Consider the following 14,708-nt stretch of genomic DNA (forward strand, 5'->3'; position numbering starts at 1 on the left):
CTCTGATGAAAACTGAAAAGAAACCGTGACCATTTCCTGGACTCCAGGTTAACTTTCATATCTGTCAAAGCAAGGGGCATTTCTGTACAGTTAATAACATCATCTGTCTATCTGTTCCCTTTTCCATGTAATAAGATCTTAAGTTCCAAGGCATGGCAAGTCTTAAGGTTTTTTTAAGTAGAGGTTGGATGTCCCCCTGAAAGAGTTTGCAACCTTATGAAGCAGTCTGCTCTGCTATGGAACATCTCAAACCGTAAGCAAGAGTTTCTCAAGTTTTGTCTAAAGCCCTTCTCTTGTAATTGGGACCCATTGGTTTAGATCCTACCCAAAGCAACAGAAAGCAAATTTGTGCCGTCACCTAAGCGATAGCCACTTAAAATCTGAAGATGGCTATTGCCTCTCAATAGTCTCTTCTTCAGCTAAACACATCCAACAGCTTCAGTCCTTTGTCTTATGACCTTAAAGCTCCACACCCTTTACCATCTTTACCAACCTCCTCTGAACACAGCTCATTAAATAATTTTGCCCTTTAAGCCATTAATATGCTGGCCAGGGAAACTGGGATCTTTTTCCATGAAGGTGAAGAGAAGGTGAGACAAACATCTGCTTGACTGAATATCCTAAGGCATGGGGATTGGCCTAAAATCATATATTGCTCTAAGACTCCAAGTATTCTATGGGACCAACATAGCAAAACGGACAAGATTGCTTCCTGCATGAATTCTGACAAATCGCCTGTCCTTTTTTAACCACATAATTCTCACCTCATCATCTTCTTGGTGGTAGCACCCCAATTATAGAACATTCCCATGAGATATTTGATTAGCACCCAGATTAAAAGTCTTCAGGTATAAGATAAATTCATTTTTATTTATACAGGCCTTTGGGTCTTAGAAGGAGATACCTCCCAAAATTACTAGGGCTGTAAGTGACTGTTGCTGCTGATTTCACTGTAATTTCATGGTTTAATTATTGTTTTATTACTATATTGTTTGCTTTTGGTAATTTTATATTGATAGCCACCCTGTTTGAAGGAAGAGAACAATATTAAAAAACACATAAAAGAAACCCGTCCCTCATTTGAGAAGTGCAGAAATGCAAACCACCTATTCTCCCTACTAGTGGCTTAGTTTTTAAAATTCATAATCACAGCATTCACATTTCAACCCTTATGGCTATTAAAATCATTTATATAGTGAAGGTTTGGAAGCCACTGAGAAGGGTTACCTGCCTATACAGTTCCTGAACTGTCTCCCATGATTGCTTTTCTCACTATGCCTAGACATAGATGCTGCCCTATTTTATACCTCATCTTCACTAAGCATTCTCTGAAGATCTCGTATTTGGTAGCAGTGAAAGTTTCTTACAAATTATGCAAATTCAGGTGAAGTTTGCGCAATACATTATGCGCACACAACAGGAGCTCCCCCTTGGGTAGAGGTGGTTTTCCCTCTCCTTAGATAGGAAAAACACACAGGGCTGGCAATTATGGTTGCAGAGCTCTCTGAGCATGTGCTGTACAGGCATGAGCTAATGTTAAGACTCAAATCAGAGGGACAAAGACAGTTAAGGGAGCCTTACAAGTAACTGTTCTGCAGACGCTTCTCTCCTTTCACACTGCTGCTCTCTCCCTGCCATGCCCCCCCCAGACAGAGCTGCCTTTTCCCAGCTACCAAAGATACTGCTGCCTGTCTCAATCTCTCCTTTCCCCACCCTTATTAAAGGGAGGGGGGCCACACAGACAGTGTGCTTCACTAGATTAGCAGACAGGAAAAGCAAGTGGTGGACGGGCACACAAATCCAACAGAACTGCTCTGTAACCATTCAGACCAGAAAACATAGCATGGTGGTGATGGAAGGATGGGCAGATGCAATTCAGGGCCAAATTATACTCGCCCAATGCAAATCAAGGCAAAGTGAAATACAGGGTAGAGTCTGTCCACCAGAGATGCCTTGCAGTTTCAAGCTTTTAGTCATTCACTTTACAATTGGTTCGTTCATTATACCGAGATTCCTTTCCATGGAGATAGCCCTGTTATTATAAAGCGCTGAGGGTCAAAGATCGAAGCCAAAATCTAGGGCACATGTTCCACAGAGAAAAAGCGGACTGAAAGGGGACCATGAGAAAGACAGATGATTACATAAAAGAACTGCTTCAACGGCTCTGTAATTACATTGGCCGGAAATGGAAAGGATGTTTGCTCCACTGGGAGGATTGAGGCCTATCCAAGTCGTCCTGTGCCACAAAAGCTTTGCCAAATCTGCTGACCGAACAGGAATTTCTATTTGGCCATTAGGTCAAGTGTTGCTCACGTTGCAGGAAAGACTAATTCGTAACTGGAAGGAAATACGTTAAGAACTACCCTTACAAATTATTTTAAATTAGGGGGAAAGCACCCCCAAAGTGTGTTTAGCAAGCAGCCCATATGCAGAGGGACTTCTTAAGCCCTGCATGTGGGGTTTCCTTGGTGACTTAAGATGTATTTGGAGATGGGCTTCTCAGGAGGACCTTGCTGCCCAATACTTGCAATGCATGCAAATGCTCTCTTAGTGACGTCTGGGCTCAATCCTAGAAGCTAGATTCACTCAACTGCAGTTTGCAGAGAGTATTTCCTCACCAAGAACAACCAACAATATCAAGTGTACGAAGCCCGAATACCACAAGCTAGCCCTACATAGAAAGTAAAGGTAAAGGGACCCCTGACCATTAGGTCCAGTCTCGGATGACTCTGGGGTTGCGGCTCTCATCTCGCTTTATTGGCTGAGGGAGCCAGCATACAGCTTCTGGGTCATGTGGCCAGCATGACTAAGCCGCTTCTGGCGAACCAGAGCAGTGCACGGAAACACTGTTTACCTTCCCGCTGGAGCGGTACCTATTTATCTACTTGCACTTTGTGCTTTCGAACTGCTAGGTTGGCAGGAGAAGGGACCGAGTAATGGGAGCTCACCCTGTCGCAGGGATCCAAAATGCCAACCTTCTGATCGGCAAGCCGTAGGCTCTGTGGTTTAACCCACAGTGCTACTCGCATCCCACACATAGATAGTAGGCATGTGAATTTGCTATGTGTGTATCCTGCACCCCTTAGTCACCTTTGACTGGACTTAACCATCCAGGGGTCCTTTACCTTTCCCTTTCCTGATTTATAAGGCAAATCAGCATGATCTGGGTAAATTCTTATGTCTAAGCTGGATCAAGCTGTTAATAAGGTGTCTCATGGCAGATCAGGGACTCCCTAAGCTTCCAAGTGGCTTTGGTTACCCAAACAAAATGTACGGCCATTTTTTTCTCCCCCTTTGAAAAAGGAAACCAATCTCCCAGCGCACAAATTAATATTATTTTTAAAAGCAAGTGGAAGGGGTCTATTGTCTCCCAGCTGTACAGTGTTAAAATCACATGAAAGTCTCTATTATTGGGAACCCGCACTGGATAAATCCCTGCATTATATAAGTTGACATTTGTAAATCATGAAACAAATACCGTCTTACCTGGTAGGTGTTGTCAAAGCTGTCATACATGAACCTGGTGATCAAAGAGGTCTTCCCCACTGGAAGACAAAATTGAGAGAGTATTAGTCACATCCAAAAAATGCTTTCCAGGTGTTACACTTAAGTTGTAGCAGAAGATTGCCATATAATCAAACACACAAATTGTCCAGTAGAGATAGCATTTGAGAGTGAAGATGCTTCAGGACGGGGAGGCAACACCAGATCAGAGCAAGAGACTACAAAAAGTTACTAGCTTTACTCTTTTTTTACCATCTTGTGGTTGCCTAGAACCTCAAAGGCGTAGGGTTTTAAGATGCTGTTTTCGGGGGGGGGGGACACAATCTTTGACATATTCTATAGAAGTATTTATATACAGCCCCACTCATAAAATCTCAAGGTGGTGCACAATATAAAATATCATAAAACCAGACAAAATATGCTGTCATCTACTCAGTGCATCCAAGAGGGGGAAATATATAACAAGATCTTAAATTATAAGCTCTTACATTAGGATTGTTATAAAAGACTATCATTTGCAAAACCTTTAAAGTACATTTCATCCAAGTTTTCCAAGATTTTGATCTGCGAGTTTCATGAAGCTCATTTCAGCCTACATAATGACTATTTGTGTGGCTCATACTGGACACACTTCCCTGTAAGGTGACAAAAGGATCTCTTTCATATAAATGTCTTCAAGCACTGGGATCTCACCATTTTAATTCAGTGAGGACTGTTAATGTGCAAGATTGCAGAAGTGATAGCACAATGAAGTACCTTTCCAGAGGTTATAAGAATCAACAATAGCTGCTTCCTGCTGTGTCTGTAATTAAAGCGAAGCAGTGGGCTCCGTTCTTAATATGCACAGATTTACATAATGCAAGAACGCCCACTCAAAAGTTCGAGTACAGTATTCAGAGGAGTAGGACCTCAGGATTCGGTGACACAATACATTCCTGTGTTCAAAGCACTCCACCCTTTGTAACAGAATACCAGCCAGTAGAGCAAACAAGGTATGGAATCTGCACTGTTACTAGTATTTACTCTCACTGTATTAGAAGAGCATTATAGCCTATCAGGACCCAAGAGGAGTGTACTGGATCAGGCCAGTGGCCCATCTATGTCACATTCAATCTCACCTTCTGTGGGAGGAAATTCAATATATGAATCCCTGTGGACCCATGTGTGTGGGTGAACAACAAAAGAATTGGTGGGGTGCTTGGATTCAAAACATGGGGCTAGCAAAAAGAGAGCCCCAGTGGCAAAGTATTAAACTCATAACAATAGATGGCACTATAAAGTGTTAGGAATACAGGTTGCTAAACCGTTTTATGCCATTGAGCTTCTAGTTCTCTTGCAATCAGCAAACCACACACTGTTAAGTTTAAAATGTTTCACTTGCAGACTCAAGGTATCAGTCATGCATTGTTCCGTGCAGCAACATGGGTAGTACAGGCAGAAAACCCTTGGGTAGAAAATACAGAATATAGTTCCAAACCAGTGCTCAAAGTTTGGGAGCAAGCTTTCACATGCTATCCTTCGTTGGTTACATGGTGTGGGAAGGAGGGAGGGAGAAAGGAAGTGGAACGGCTTCACTTCCTCCCTCCCCAAAGGAGAGGGTTGTGCCTAGCTGAGTCTGTCTAGCAATACAACTCTATTTTCCTCTACCCCTTCATGCACTAACTAGCAGTCCTATATATAGTCATACTTCATGTTACGTTTGCTTCAGGTTGAGCATTTTCAGGTTGTGTCCCATGGCGACCTGGAAGTACTGGAACGGGTTTCGACGCTCACGCAGACGCGCAAAATGACGTCACGCGCATGCGCAGAAGCGGTGAATCGCAACCCACGTGTGCGCAGACGCAGGTTGTGTTCTTTTCAGGTTGCAAACGGGCCTCCGGAATGGATCCCGTTCGCAACCAGAGGTACCACTGTAGTTACATTTGCCTGCAATCTCTCACACCCAACTGGCACACAGGAACACCATTCAACATTCGTTATATGCTATCATCAAGATAACCTAATACAGCAGTGGCATTCTGTGCCTAGGGATTGTAATCAACAGTAGGCCAGGATTGCAACCAAGAATTCCCAGGTCTGATCACCAGCATAGCCAGATGGAGCTGGGAAAAGGTGGCTTCCTAAGTGCCTGGAATTGCTGGATCAGTGGTTTTCCAAAATCCTACCATCAGGGAATCAATGTAAGAAAAGGGCTTGTATATGCAGGAAACCTTGCATAGCTGCCATGAAACCAACGTATGTTGCAGCAGGGCATTCTGGGAGTGATCTTGAGTCTACGCTTGAGGTTACAGAAAAACAGGCAGAGGGTCTTTTTGGTAGTGGTACCCACCTGTGGAACGCCCATCATATGTCAAGGAGATAAGTAACTATACAACCTTTAGAAGACATCCGGATGTTTTTAGTGCTTGTTTCTGGATATTCTGGAAGTCACCCAGAGTGGCTGGGGCAACCCACTCAGATGGGTGGGGTACAAATAATAATAATAATAATAAAGTAAAATAAAGTAAAATAAAAATAATAAGACACTCTCTGAAAGCAAAAGTTCCTGAAAACTTAACAGATGCCAAGATTGTGGATTCTAGTGAATACTGTTGCTGAAATCAGAGAGGCAGCCCTTCTTCCTCCTTGGGGAAATGCTCCCAAGAGCTGCGCACACACTCCACACGGCTCTTTAAAGGGAGCACTGAGCAGAGCCTCCTGCCTGCATTCGCTCCATAAGACGCACAGACATTTCCCCTTACTTTTTAGGAGGGGAAGTGCGTCTTATAGAGCGAAAAATACGGTGAATACTCTGGGGTGGGTTCAGCTAAGAAGAATTCTATAAGCCTTGTGCTAACCACTTTCATTAGAGGCTGCCCAGCAAGTTTTAATGCTGAGGGCTTATCTGCACAACGTTTGCCCCGCTCTTTCCAGGCACAGATGTAGGCTTCAAAGCTCTTTAGTGCTCAATTGGAACAAATGTGGGTTTTCTGCAGTTTGCCATTTGCTCCAATCGAGTTCTGAAGAGCGGGTTTTTGCAGGAAAACTCCAGAGCAAAAAAAAAGGGGGGGAGGGTGTCTGGATACAGAGCTTTAAAGTGCATACCATGCCTGGTAAGGTAAGTGTGGATAAGCCCAGAATGGAAATTTAAACCTGGTTCCCAGCTCTGCCTAAATCTCACAGCAGCCAATGCATACACAACAGGCTAGCCTATGGAACAGCTCTTTCACATCAGCTAAGCACATCAAGTACTGAGTGGAAAGTTCAATGTCTAAATATCAGACATTTAAGAGTATATTTCTGAAAGCTAGCAAGGAAATCTAAAGCAGCTATTTCTAGTGTGAGCAGCTGCTCACATGGATTCAAGAAGCCAGGAACATCATGTACTGCTAGGAGAGCAGGAGGGGAGTCTACTGCCTCCGTCGTCGTTCAGTGGCTTGTAATGGTGAGCTTTTAGGCAAATGCTCACACAAAATGGTGACATCTCATAATTCTGCACACCAGTCAAATTAAAATGTAAAGAAATGTGGCAATTAGCCAGTGGCTTGAGGAAAAGAAAGGTCCTGTCTTGGCAAGGAGTTCGGGTGCATTGCCCTTCAAACAGCTCTAGGACAGAACATAGGCAAACTTTTAGGGTTAGCATTTATCTACATGGCTACACTGCTATAACTTTAGTTCAGCTGTTTGAAAGCATTCTTTTTGCCAATGATGACTCTGGTGTTTGAAAGCTAAAATGCAAGTCTTGCAACTATTTTCCTGGCTTTGTTGTTGTTTAGTCGTTTTCCTGGCTACCTCTACATAATTGATTGAGGAGTTTGAACTGCACGCTTTGTGCAAGGAATTGATGCATGGATGGGGGGAAAGGCAAATATGCAATCCTGTTTTGACTCCATTCCATTGGGAGGAGCCAACAGGTATTCTGGGAACCTCCCCCCCCGCCCTGTTTCCATTTATAAGCTCCTCTGATTGGATTGAACAGTTGAAAATTTATTTTAAAATGTATTGACGGCTTTCCAAAAGTTCAAAGCTGAGTGCAATAGGCACCTTAAACAGAACCTCAATAGACAGAATGAGTAACCTTAAACTGAAAGAGTAATAAAATCAAATTAGAGGGCAATAGGATGCCCCAACATGAAATCACACTAAGAGCTAAACTGGCATTGAACCAAAGCCCGAGTAGCCATTCCCCACACTGCATATCAAAAACAAACACAAAACAATACATACTATTTTGTACTCAAATAAGGGCAAGAACCTCTATATTTTGCTTTTTCAGTTCTCATTCCAACAAAGTAAAGTAAGAATAGGTTCATCACTCAAATCAATCTTGATCCCTGAATCAATTGGCCGGTGCCAACCAAGCGCTGGGTGCAACTGCAAAGGGACCTGCATTGCAGTTTCTAAACTGCTTGTCTCGTTAGTTACAATGAGCAAATACCTATGATTTGCCAGTGCCTGCTGATGAGAGCCCACTCAGAAAGCATGGGCAAGAGCTCTGCTCGTCATCTCTGTGGGCTTAATTTGATCCATTAGCACTACAACCCGTTCTCAACACCAGGCATCTGCTCTGGAACTCAGGTAAAAGACTTTCTTTGCATATGTATGCGCAAAGTGCTGCTCCTCACCAATAAGTAATCACTACTAGGCCCCACACATCTATTAGAGGATTTTCACCGTGCTTGTGATATACAGGCTTGAACTGCAGCATTTCCCACCGGTGATTCTTGGTAACCTGCTCACCTGCTTCTAATCACTGGTGTTCAAGTTCGCTGTTACATTAAGAATAAGCAACTATCAGTGGATTCATTTGATCAGCCTGCTGTCCAAAAGTGAGATACCGCATTGGCCCGAATATAAGCTGCACCCACAAATAAGCTGCACCTTTAAAATTCAGCGTCTTGGGGGAGGCTTGGGAGCTGCGGATGAGACGAGCGCCATTACCCCGTGCTCCCGGGATGCTTTTTTGGGGGGGGGGAGCTGTGCCACTTTGCCAGAGGCCTCCCCCCCCCTTCCCTCAGCCAGCGTAGAGGAGGTTTGGGAGTGGCGGGCAGGCTGTGCACCATTGCCTCACACTGCTCTGGGGGGGGGCGTGCTGCTTTGCCGGCAGCAAACCCCCGCCCCCCCGATGGCTATGGGGAGGCTTGGGAGCGGGAGGTGGGAGGCACACCGTTGCCCTGCACTCCTGGGCTCAGGGTGGGGTGGGAGCTGCACCACTTTGCCAGCGGCGTAAGGTCATGAATAAAAGCCACACTTTTCACGATCAGAATTTGGGAAAAAGTGCAGCTTATATTAAGGCCAATACAGTACTGAGTTTTACGAAACAGTGACAGCCCTGTCCGTAACCATGCTGTGTTAAAATGTACTGGGGCGTAACAACAATAAATGATAATAATAAGTAATAACAACAACAACCCTTAGAGTGAACCTTACAGGGCAGGTTACAACATTAAAACACATAGTTGGACCTTTCATGGTTCCGCAAACATATATGAAGATAAGAAGGAGATAAGCACCAGTCCCATTAACATCTCTTCTGGTTTGCTGAATTCTTCTACATTCGAACCAAAATGAGACACCAAAGGCACAGAAGTGTTTATGAGAGGTTGGGTTAACTCACCTGCCTGAAATGCATGTTCTGCTTCTTTCATTACCGACCAGGCCAGTTCCACTGCTGTTCATTCTCTACTATTGCCTTTCGGGCACACACTAACCTCTTTCCACATTGGTCAAAATTCTGTATATGTCATATTGTTTCTCCCTACTTTATTTGTAGGCAGCAGATTGCCTGACAGTGGGACTAATTTACAGTGGTTCCAATTAACATGCTCTTTTATTTGCTGCTCCTGTAACTGTCCATCCAACTGCACACTGCCTCAGCACTGTAGAACAAGAATCCTTATTGTAATTGCAAGTCATTGCCATAATTGCTCTAGGCAGCAAGATCAGGAATTTGAGGGAGTGGGAGAAAAGAGCAAAAGTAAAACTTGAGGAGGGGGAAAATGAAATTTATCTGCACAAATAGTCTTGCTCTTTCTGCTCTTTAACTGGTGCTTTGGCCAATCTTACATTAAGGTTTTGAAAATTGGCCTTTTAATCACTTCCTTGGAAAATTAGTCCCACTGTGAGGCAATTTGCTGCCTACAAATAAAGCTGTAAATTATTATTTTTTATCAGCCAGAAGAAGCTCCTCAAAGTTGGGTCGCTGCAAATGCTTTTCAGTGCTCCAATCCCTTCACATTTCATTAGATTCTCTCATTTTGGATTCACAATGACTCTGCACTTTAGAGAAGGGCTACATGTAAGGAAAATGCCTGTACAGCCCATAGGCTGCAGGTAGATTCCTATTGTGTTTTTTTAAAAAAACATTTTAGTTCTCAGGACTGTTAACACAGAGGAAGAGGAAAAGCTATTAGCATCCTGCAATTGATTGCCAAATTCCCCACCAATGTTTCTTAAAATGGCACCAAGGGCAATTTCCCAGATTAAAACTGGAGACACACTTTTTGTTCCACTCAAAAAGGCATTTCCCCCTTGATCAACTCCTTGACCTGAGGCATTCTTGCAAATGAGGGGCATACCAGTTAGTATTGTCTCCTATCCTCCTCTTTTACTTCATCAGACCATGCTTTCTGAGCACTGATGATCTTCTGAGCTTCTACAACTCTCTCTCAAGTAATCATTGGTGCAGCATTTGTGTGTCATTATTTTTTTTAAAACACACACAAATGTATAGAATGGGAGTTCTCCCTGGTGCTGAAATTGGGGGTGGGGTTGCACTGGACAGACATCCTGAGAGTGTAAACAGTGGACGCTCGGGTTGCGAACGTGATCTGTGCGGGATGCACGTTCACAACCAGCGTCTGCACACACATCTAGGGAGTTTGTGGGATTTTGGAGTAGTATTTTGTATATTACGGATACCATCCCTCTACCGTGTCCCTTTGTTGTTAGGAGGAGGTTTTCGAAGGTTGTCAGGGGCCTAGTTGCTACTGATTTTACTACTGGGATGTTTAAGAGGGCATGTAATTGGTGATGTGTTAACCAGGGCATTTGGGTGTCTTCTAGTTTGTCTTGTATTTCTTGTGTTGCCAAAGGTTTGTTATTTTTTATAGAAATCTATTAGGCGAAATAAGCCTTTAGTTTGCCAGGTTTTAATCTGGAGGTTTTGTGGTGGAATAATGGGTGGTACGCCAGGAGAATTAGTGGGGATGGGGTTGGGGTTGGGGATAGTTTGCCTATTTGTGTTTTCCATGCTTTGAGCGTGGTCTGTGTGTACCTGTTAAGTGTTGTGGGAATTTCCCTTAGTTTGTTTGGGAGGAGAGGGTATGCTGTGGTGCAGGTATTTTCAATTGTGTCCCTCTCTAGGTGTATCCATTGTTTTGTCTCATCTTCTAGTATATATGGGATTATATGGCGTATTTGGTTGGCAATGTAATATGTTTTTATGTTGGGGATTCACCATCCTCCTTCTGAGGTGGGGAGGTGCAGGTATTTGGGGCTTATTTTTGGTTTTTTGTGTGTGAGAAGATAAAGGGGTGTAGTTTTCTCTGCCATCTGCGGAGTTGGTTTTGGGGAATCCAGATTGGGAGGGTTTGGAATAGGTAGGTTAGTTTTGGGAGCGTGATCATTGTGATCATGGCTATTTTGTCTGAGAGAGTGAAATCCGTGTTGTTCCATGTCTTTATGTCTGTTTATTTGGCGCCACAGGGGCTTGTAGTTGTGGAGATATAATTTATTGAGGTTTCTGGTTATTTGTACCCCTAGGTATCTGAACGTGGTGTGGCAAAGTTTTATCTTGGTGACATTAATGAGTTCCTTTTGGGTGTGAGGAGGGCACATAGCTTCTGACTTTGCAAAATTTACTTGTAGGCCCGACACCATTGCAAATGTGTTGAGTTCTCCGATTAGGGAGGTGGCTGTGTTTAAGGGGTCTGGAGTTGTGACCATTAGGTCCTCTGCAAAGAGCCCTAATGTATAGGTTCTGCCTTTTATTTCCACTCCCTTGATGTCTGCGGCTGCTCGGATTCGGATTGCTAAGGGTTCTAGAGCCAGGATAAATAAGAAGGGAGACAGTGGGCATCCTCGTTTTGTGCCTCTTTGGATTGCTGTGGTATTAGAGTCCATATTGTTAGTTCTGCATTTTGCTGAGGCTTGGGAGTATATTTGTTTGAGGATTTGTAGGAAGTTGGGGCCAAATTTCATGCTAGTTAGTACATGCCCCTGTTTTTGTAAGTTAAACAGCTTAGACAGATATGGTGAGACATGCTAGAGTCACAGCAAGAAATGAATATTTAAGAGTACAGAGGATACTGTGACTTGTATATAAAGTGGGTGAGATAATATGGAAACTCACAATAAAATTCAGTTAGATGGAAGAATGTTTAAAATTCTCTAGAATCATCATCCAGATGCAGCAACTGATGGCTAAATTTCCAAAAAAACAACAACCCTGCAAACACAAAGCGATTGTGTAGCTCTCAAAAGGGCCCGGGTGCTTTCAACTGCAAAGCTAATAGTCTCAAGCATTAGTACACTAAGCAGCCCTCTCCACTGGCATGCTAAGACAAAGCCCTTTAAAAAAGTAGTAGTAACAGGCCATGAGCTAAGTATACAAGACTAAAGGGATGACGGAAGCCCACATGAATATTTATGACTGTCTGGTGTAAAAGAAGCAGAAATGGAAGCTAGAGTAGAGTGAAATGGCATGAAATAATGAGGAATGACACCCAGCTAGCAGGAGAGCATCCTCAGAAGAGAGAAAATTCTGCATACTCTGGCTCCACTGGAAGAGGGGGTTGGGGGTGGGGAAATCAACCCTAAACTAGCCCCATTCTCAGCAGCACGTAAATATCAACACCACATTATCAAGGGTAATGGAAGTAGACTCTTGATAACCGGTTCACACCAAATGCAAAATAGGTAAAGGTAAAGGTACCCCTGCCCGTACGGGCCAGTCGTGTCCGACTCTAGGGCTGCGTGCTCATCTCGCTCAAGAGGCCATGAGCCGGCGCCGTCCGAAAACACTTCCGGGTCACGTGGCTAGCATGACGAAGCTGCAGCTGACGAGCCAGCACCAGCGCAGCGCACGGAAACGCTGTTTACCTTCCCGCTATAAAGCGGTACCTGTTTATCTACTTGCACCTGGGGGTGCTTTCGAACTGCTAGGTGGGCAGGAGCTGGGACCGAACGATGGGAGCTCACCCCGCCGCGGGGATTCGAACCGCTGACCATGCGATCAGCAAGTCCTAGGCACTGAGGTTTTACCCACAGCGCCACCCGCGTGAAGAATTTTGCAGATGTCGTCACTGAAGATGATCCAACAACCCACACAATTAGATTCATAGCCTCTTCCACTTCTCCTCAAGAGAAAGTGGGGAAATGCTCGTCTGGAATGCAAGAAGTTGCTGAATGAATGCTTGTATGCTATAGGGACTTCCCAACCATGAAGTCTTTGTTGGTGGAGGCTGTACATTGGGAATTCAGGGCAGAGTCTTGTTCCTGTCCCCCCTTCCTCCATAGAAGCAAATGATACAAACCATTTATATGGGAGGAAAGGGATGTTTGTCAGGCCAAGTTTAAAAACACCTGGTGGCTGGGACAAGAGGCAGGCATTGCTCTAGTTCAACTCTGATACTTAGTTTCATTGCTCTAGTTCAACTCCCATTTACTTAGTTTCATTGAATTTCAGCAGGAAGCACTGAGAACAGAATTTGCTCCTTATCCTCAGTTTCTAGACCCAAAGTATGATGAGCCCAGGCTGCCAGGCCCTGGTGAAATGCTTACTTTTTTTTACACTGCTAATGAAATAGCCTAACCCATATTCTCCACACTCCACATAGAAGAAAAACAATGTTTTAAAATCTATTGTCTAGCCTTATGAGAATTTCCTTCCTGTCTTTATCTGGGAATAACTTGTGCACATTTTCAATGCAAACGTATACAGATGGATTTCAAAGCAATGCTGAAATCGTTGGTCTCTGACTTTACATCAGCAACCTATGCAGTCTTCTGTACAGTGGAGAGCTTACAAAAAAAAAGCAGGCTCCACCTGCAGATAAGCCTGGAGGGGCAGCAGATCCTATTCTCCCATCACAATTTGTCTGCCTCCAAGTGCAAACTGGAGGGCTTAGTTCCAGTCAGTCTGACAGGCAATATCTAAAGTAAACAAGATTTTCCATGCCTACTTGCTGGCTGCTGGTGCATTCCTAAGAGTGCTCTCCTAGCTTAAGAAAAGCAGCAAGTTTATCACCTCTACAAGAGCCAGATGTCAAGAAAGTAGTACTCAGATCACACGTTTAGAGAAAAGATGATTGGGAGAAGATGCGGTATGGGTTTTAGAGATCCTTGTGCTGTGCTGTGATCTTTTGGAATTTTCATCTATTATCCTAGCCAGGAATGCATGCATTCTGCACCCAAAAGTGTCAAAAACCTAGAGGCCCACTGGGGAAAGATCTCCCCCCCCCAAAAAAAAAAATTATCTGTATTTCAAAATTATGCAAACTCAATTGTATTTTTAGGTTTCATTTGCTTCCTTCTCTTAGTAAACTGCCCTGTGTATAAAATTTAAGGGCAACAAACATACTTATTAAAATATTAAAAGCTGCTTAATTTGTGCATCTTTTCCACAATCCATAGTTTATATCTCAATGATATTTTTTTTAAGGAAACAACCCCCCCCCAAAAAAAAATGATAGAAGGAAGGAAAGTTTGTAACAGCGTTTTTTAAAAAAAGGGAATTGTGGGGTGGGGAGTTCAGGAAATAACAAGCCAATTAGCTCACTGTCCATTCCAGGTCAACTAGTTAAAATCATTATTAAAGATATTATTAAAGACGTATAAAGCGTCTACAACAGGATCATGGGTGTAGCCAAGGGAGGGGCAGCTGCCCCCCACAAATCAATTAAAATATACAGCAAACTGAGGTTCTGCCCCCCCCAAAAAAGGTCTGCCCCCCTAACAAAAATCCTGGCTGCCGGACTGTGGAATGAGTTGTAGTCCAAAACATCTGGAAGCACTAGGGGAAGGCAAGAGTAGTCCAATTTGCATGCAACCAGGGCATATTAATTAAGTTCTAAGTATTAGCAGATGGCAAGATAAAATATATTGACAAAAGGCTCCTGGGAGGTTGCATTCCCTGCCTCCAAGAAATATAATCACAGCTGTCCTTGCATCCGTTGGTCAGAGAAGGAGAGGCTGCAGGGACTGCCAGCTACGCTAGAAATGTA

The 14,708-nt window shown here is 43.7% G+C and overlaps 1 protein-coding gene across 3 annotated transcripts in view; it reads right to left on the reverse strand.

Annotated features, from left to right (window-relative positions):
- RAB6A (RAB6A, member RAS oncogene family) overlaps positions 1-14,708 on the reverse strand; it is a 58,713-nt gene that overhangs the window by 23,282 nt on the left and 20,723 nt on the right. For all 3 annotated transcript variants that reach the window (XM_081910179.1, XM_081910180.1, XM_081910178.1), the window contains exon 2: positions 3,487-3,545. In XM_081910179.1, the coding sequence (XP_081766305.1) occupies positions 3,487-3,545 (59 nt within the window). The remainder of the gene's footprint in view (positions 1-3,486; positions 3,546-14,708) is intronic.

This window comes from Podarcis melisellensis (genome assembly GCF_964234715.1).
Source record: "Podarcis melisellensis genome assembly, chromosome: 4".
Lineage (NCBI taxonomy): Eukaryota > Metazoa > Chordata > Lepidosauria > Squamata > Lacertidae > Podarcis > Podarcis melisellensis.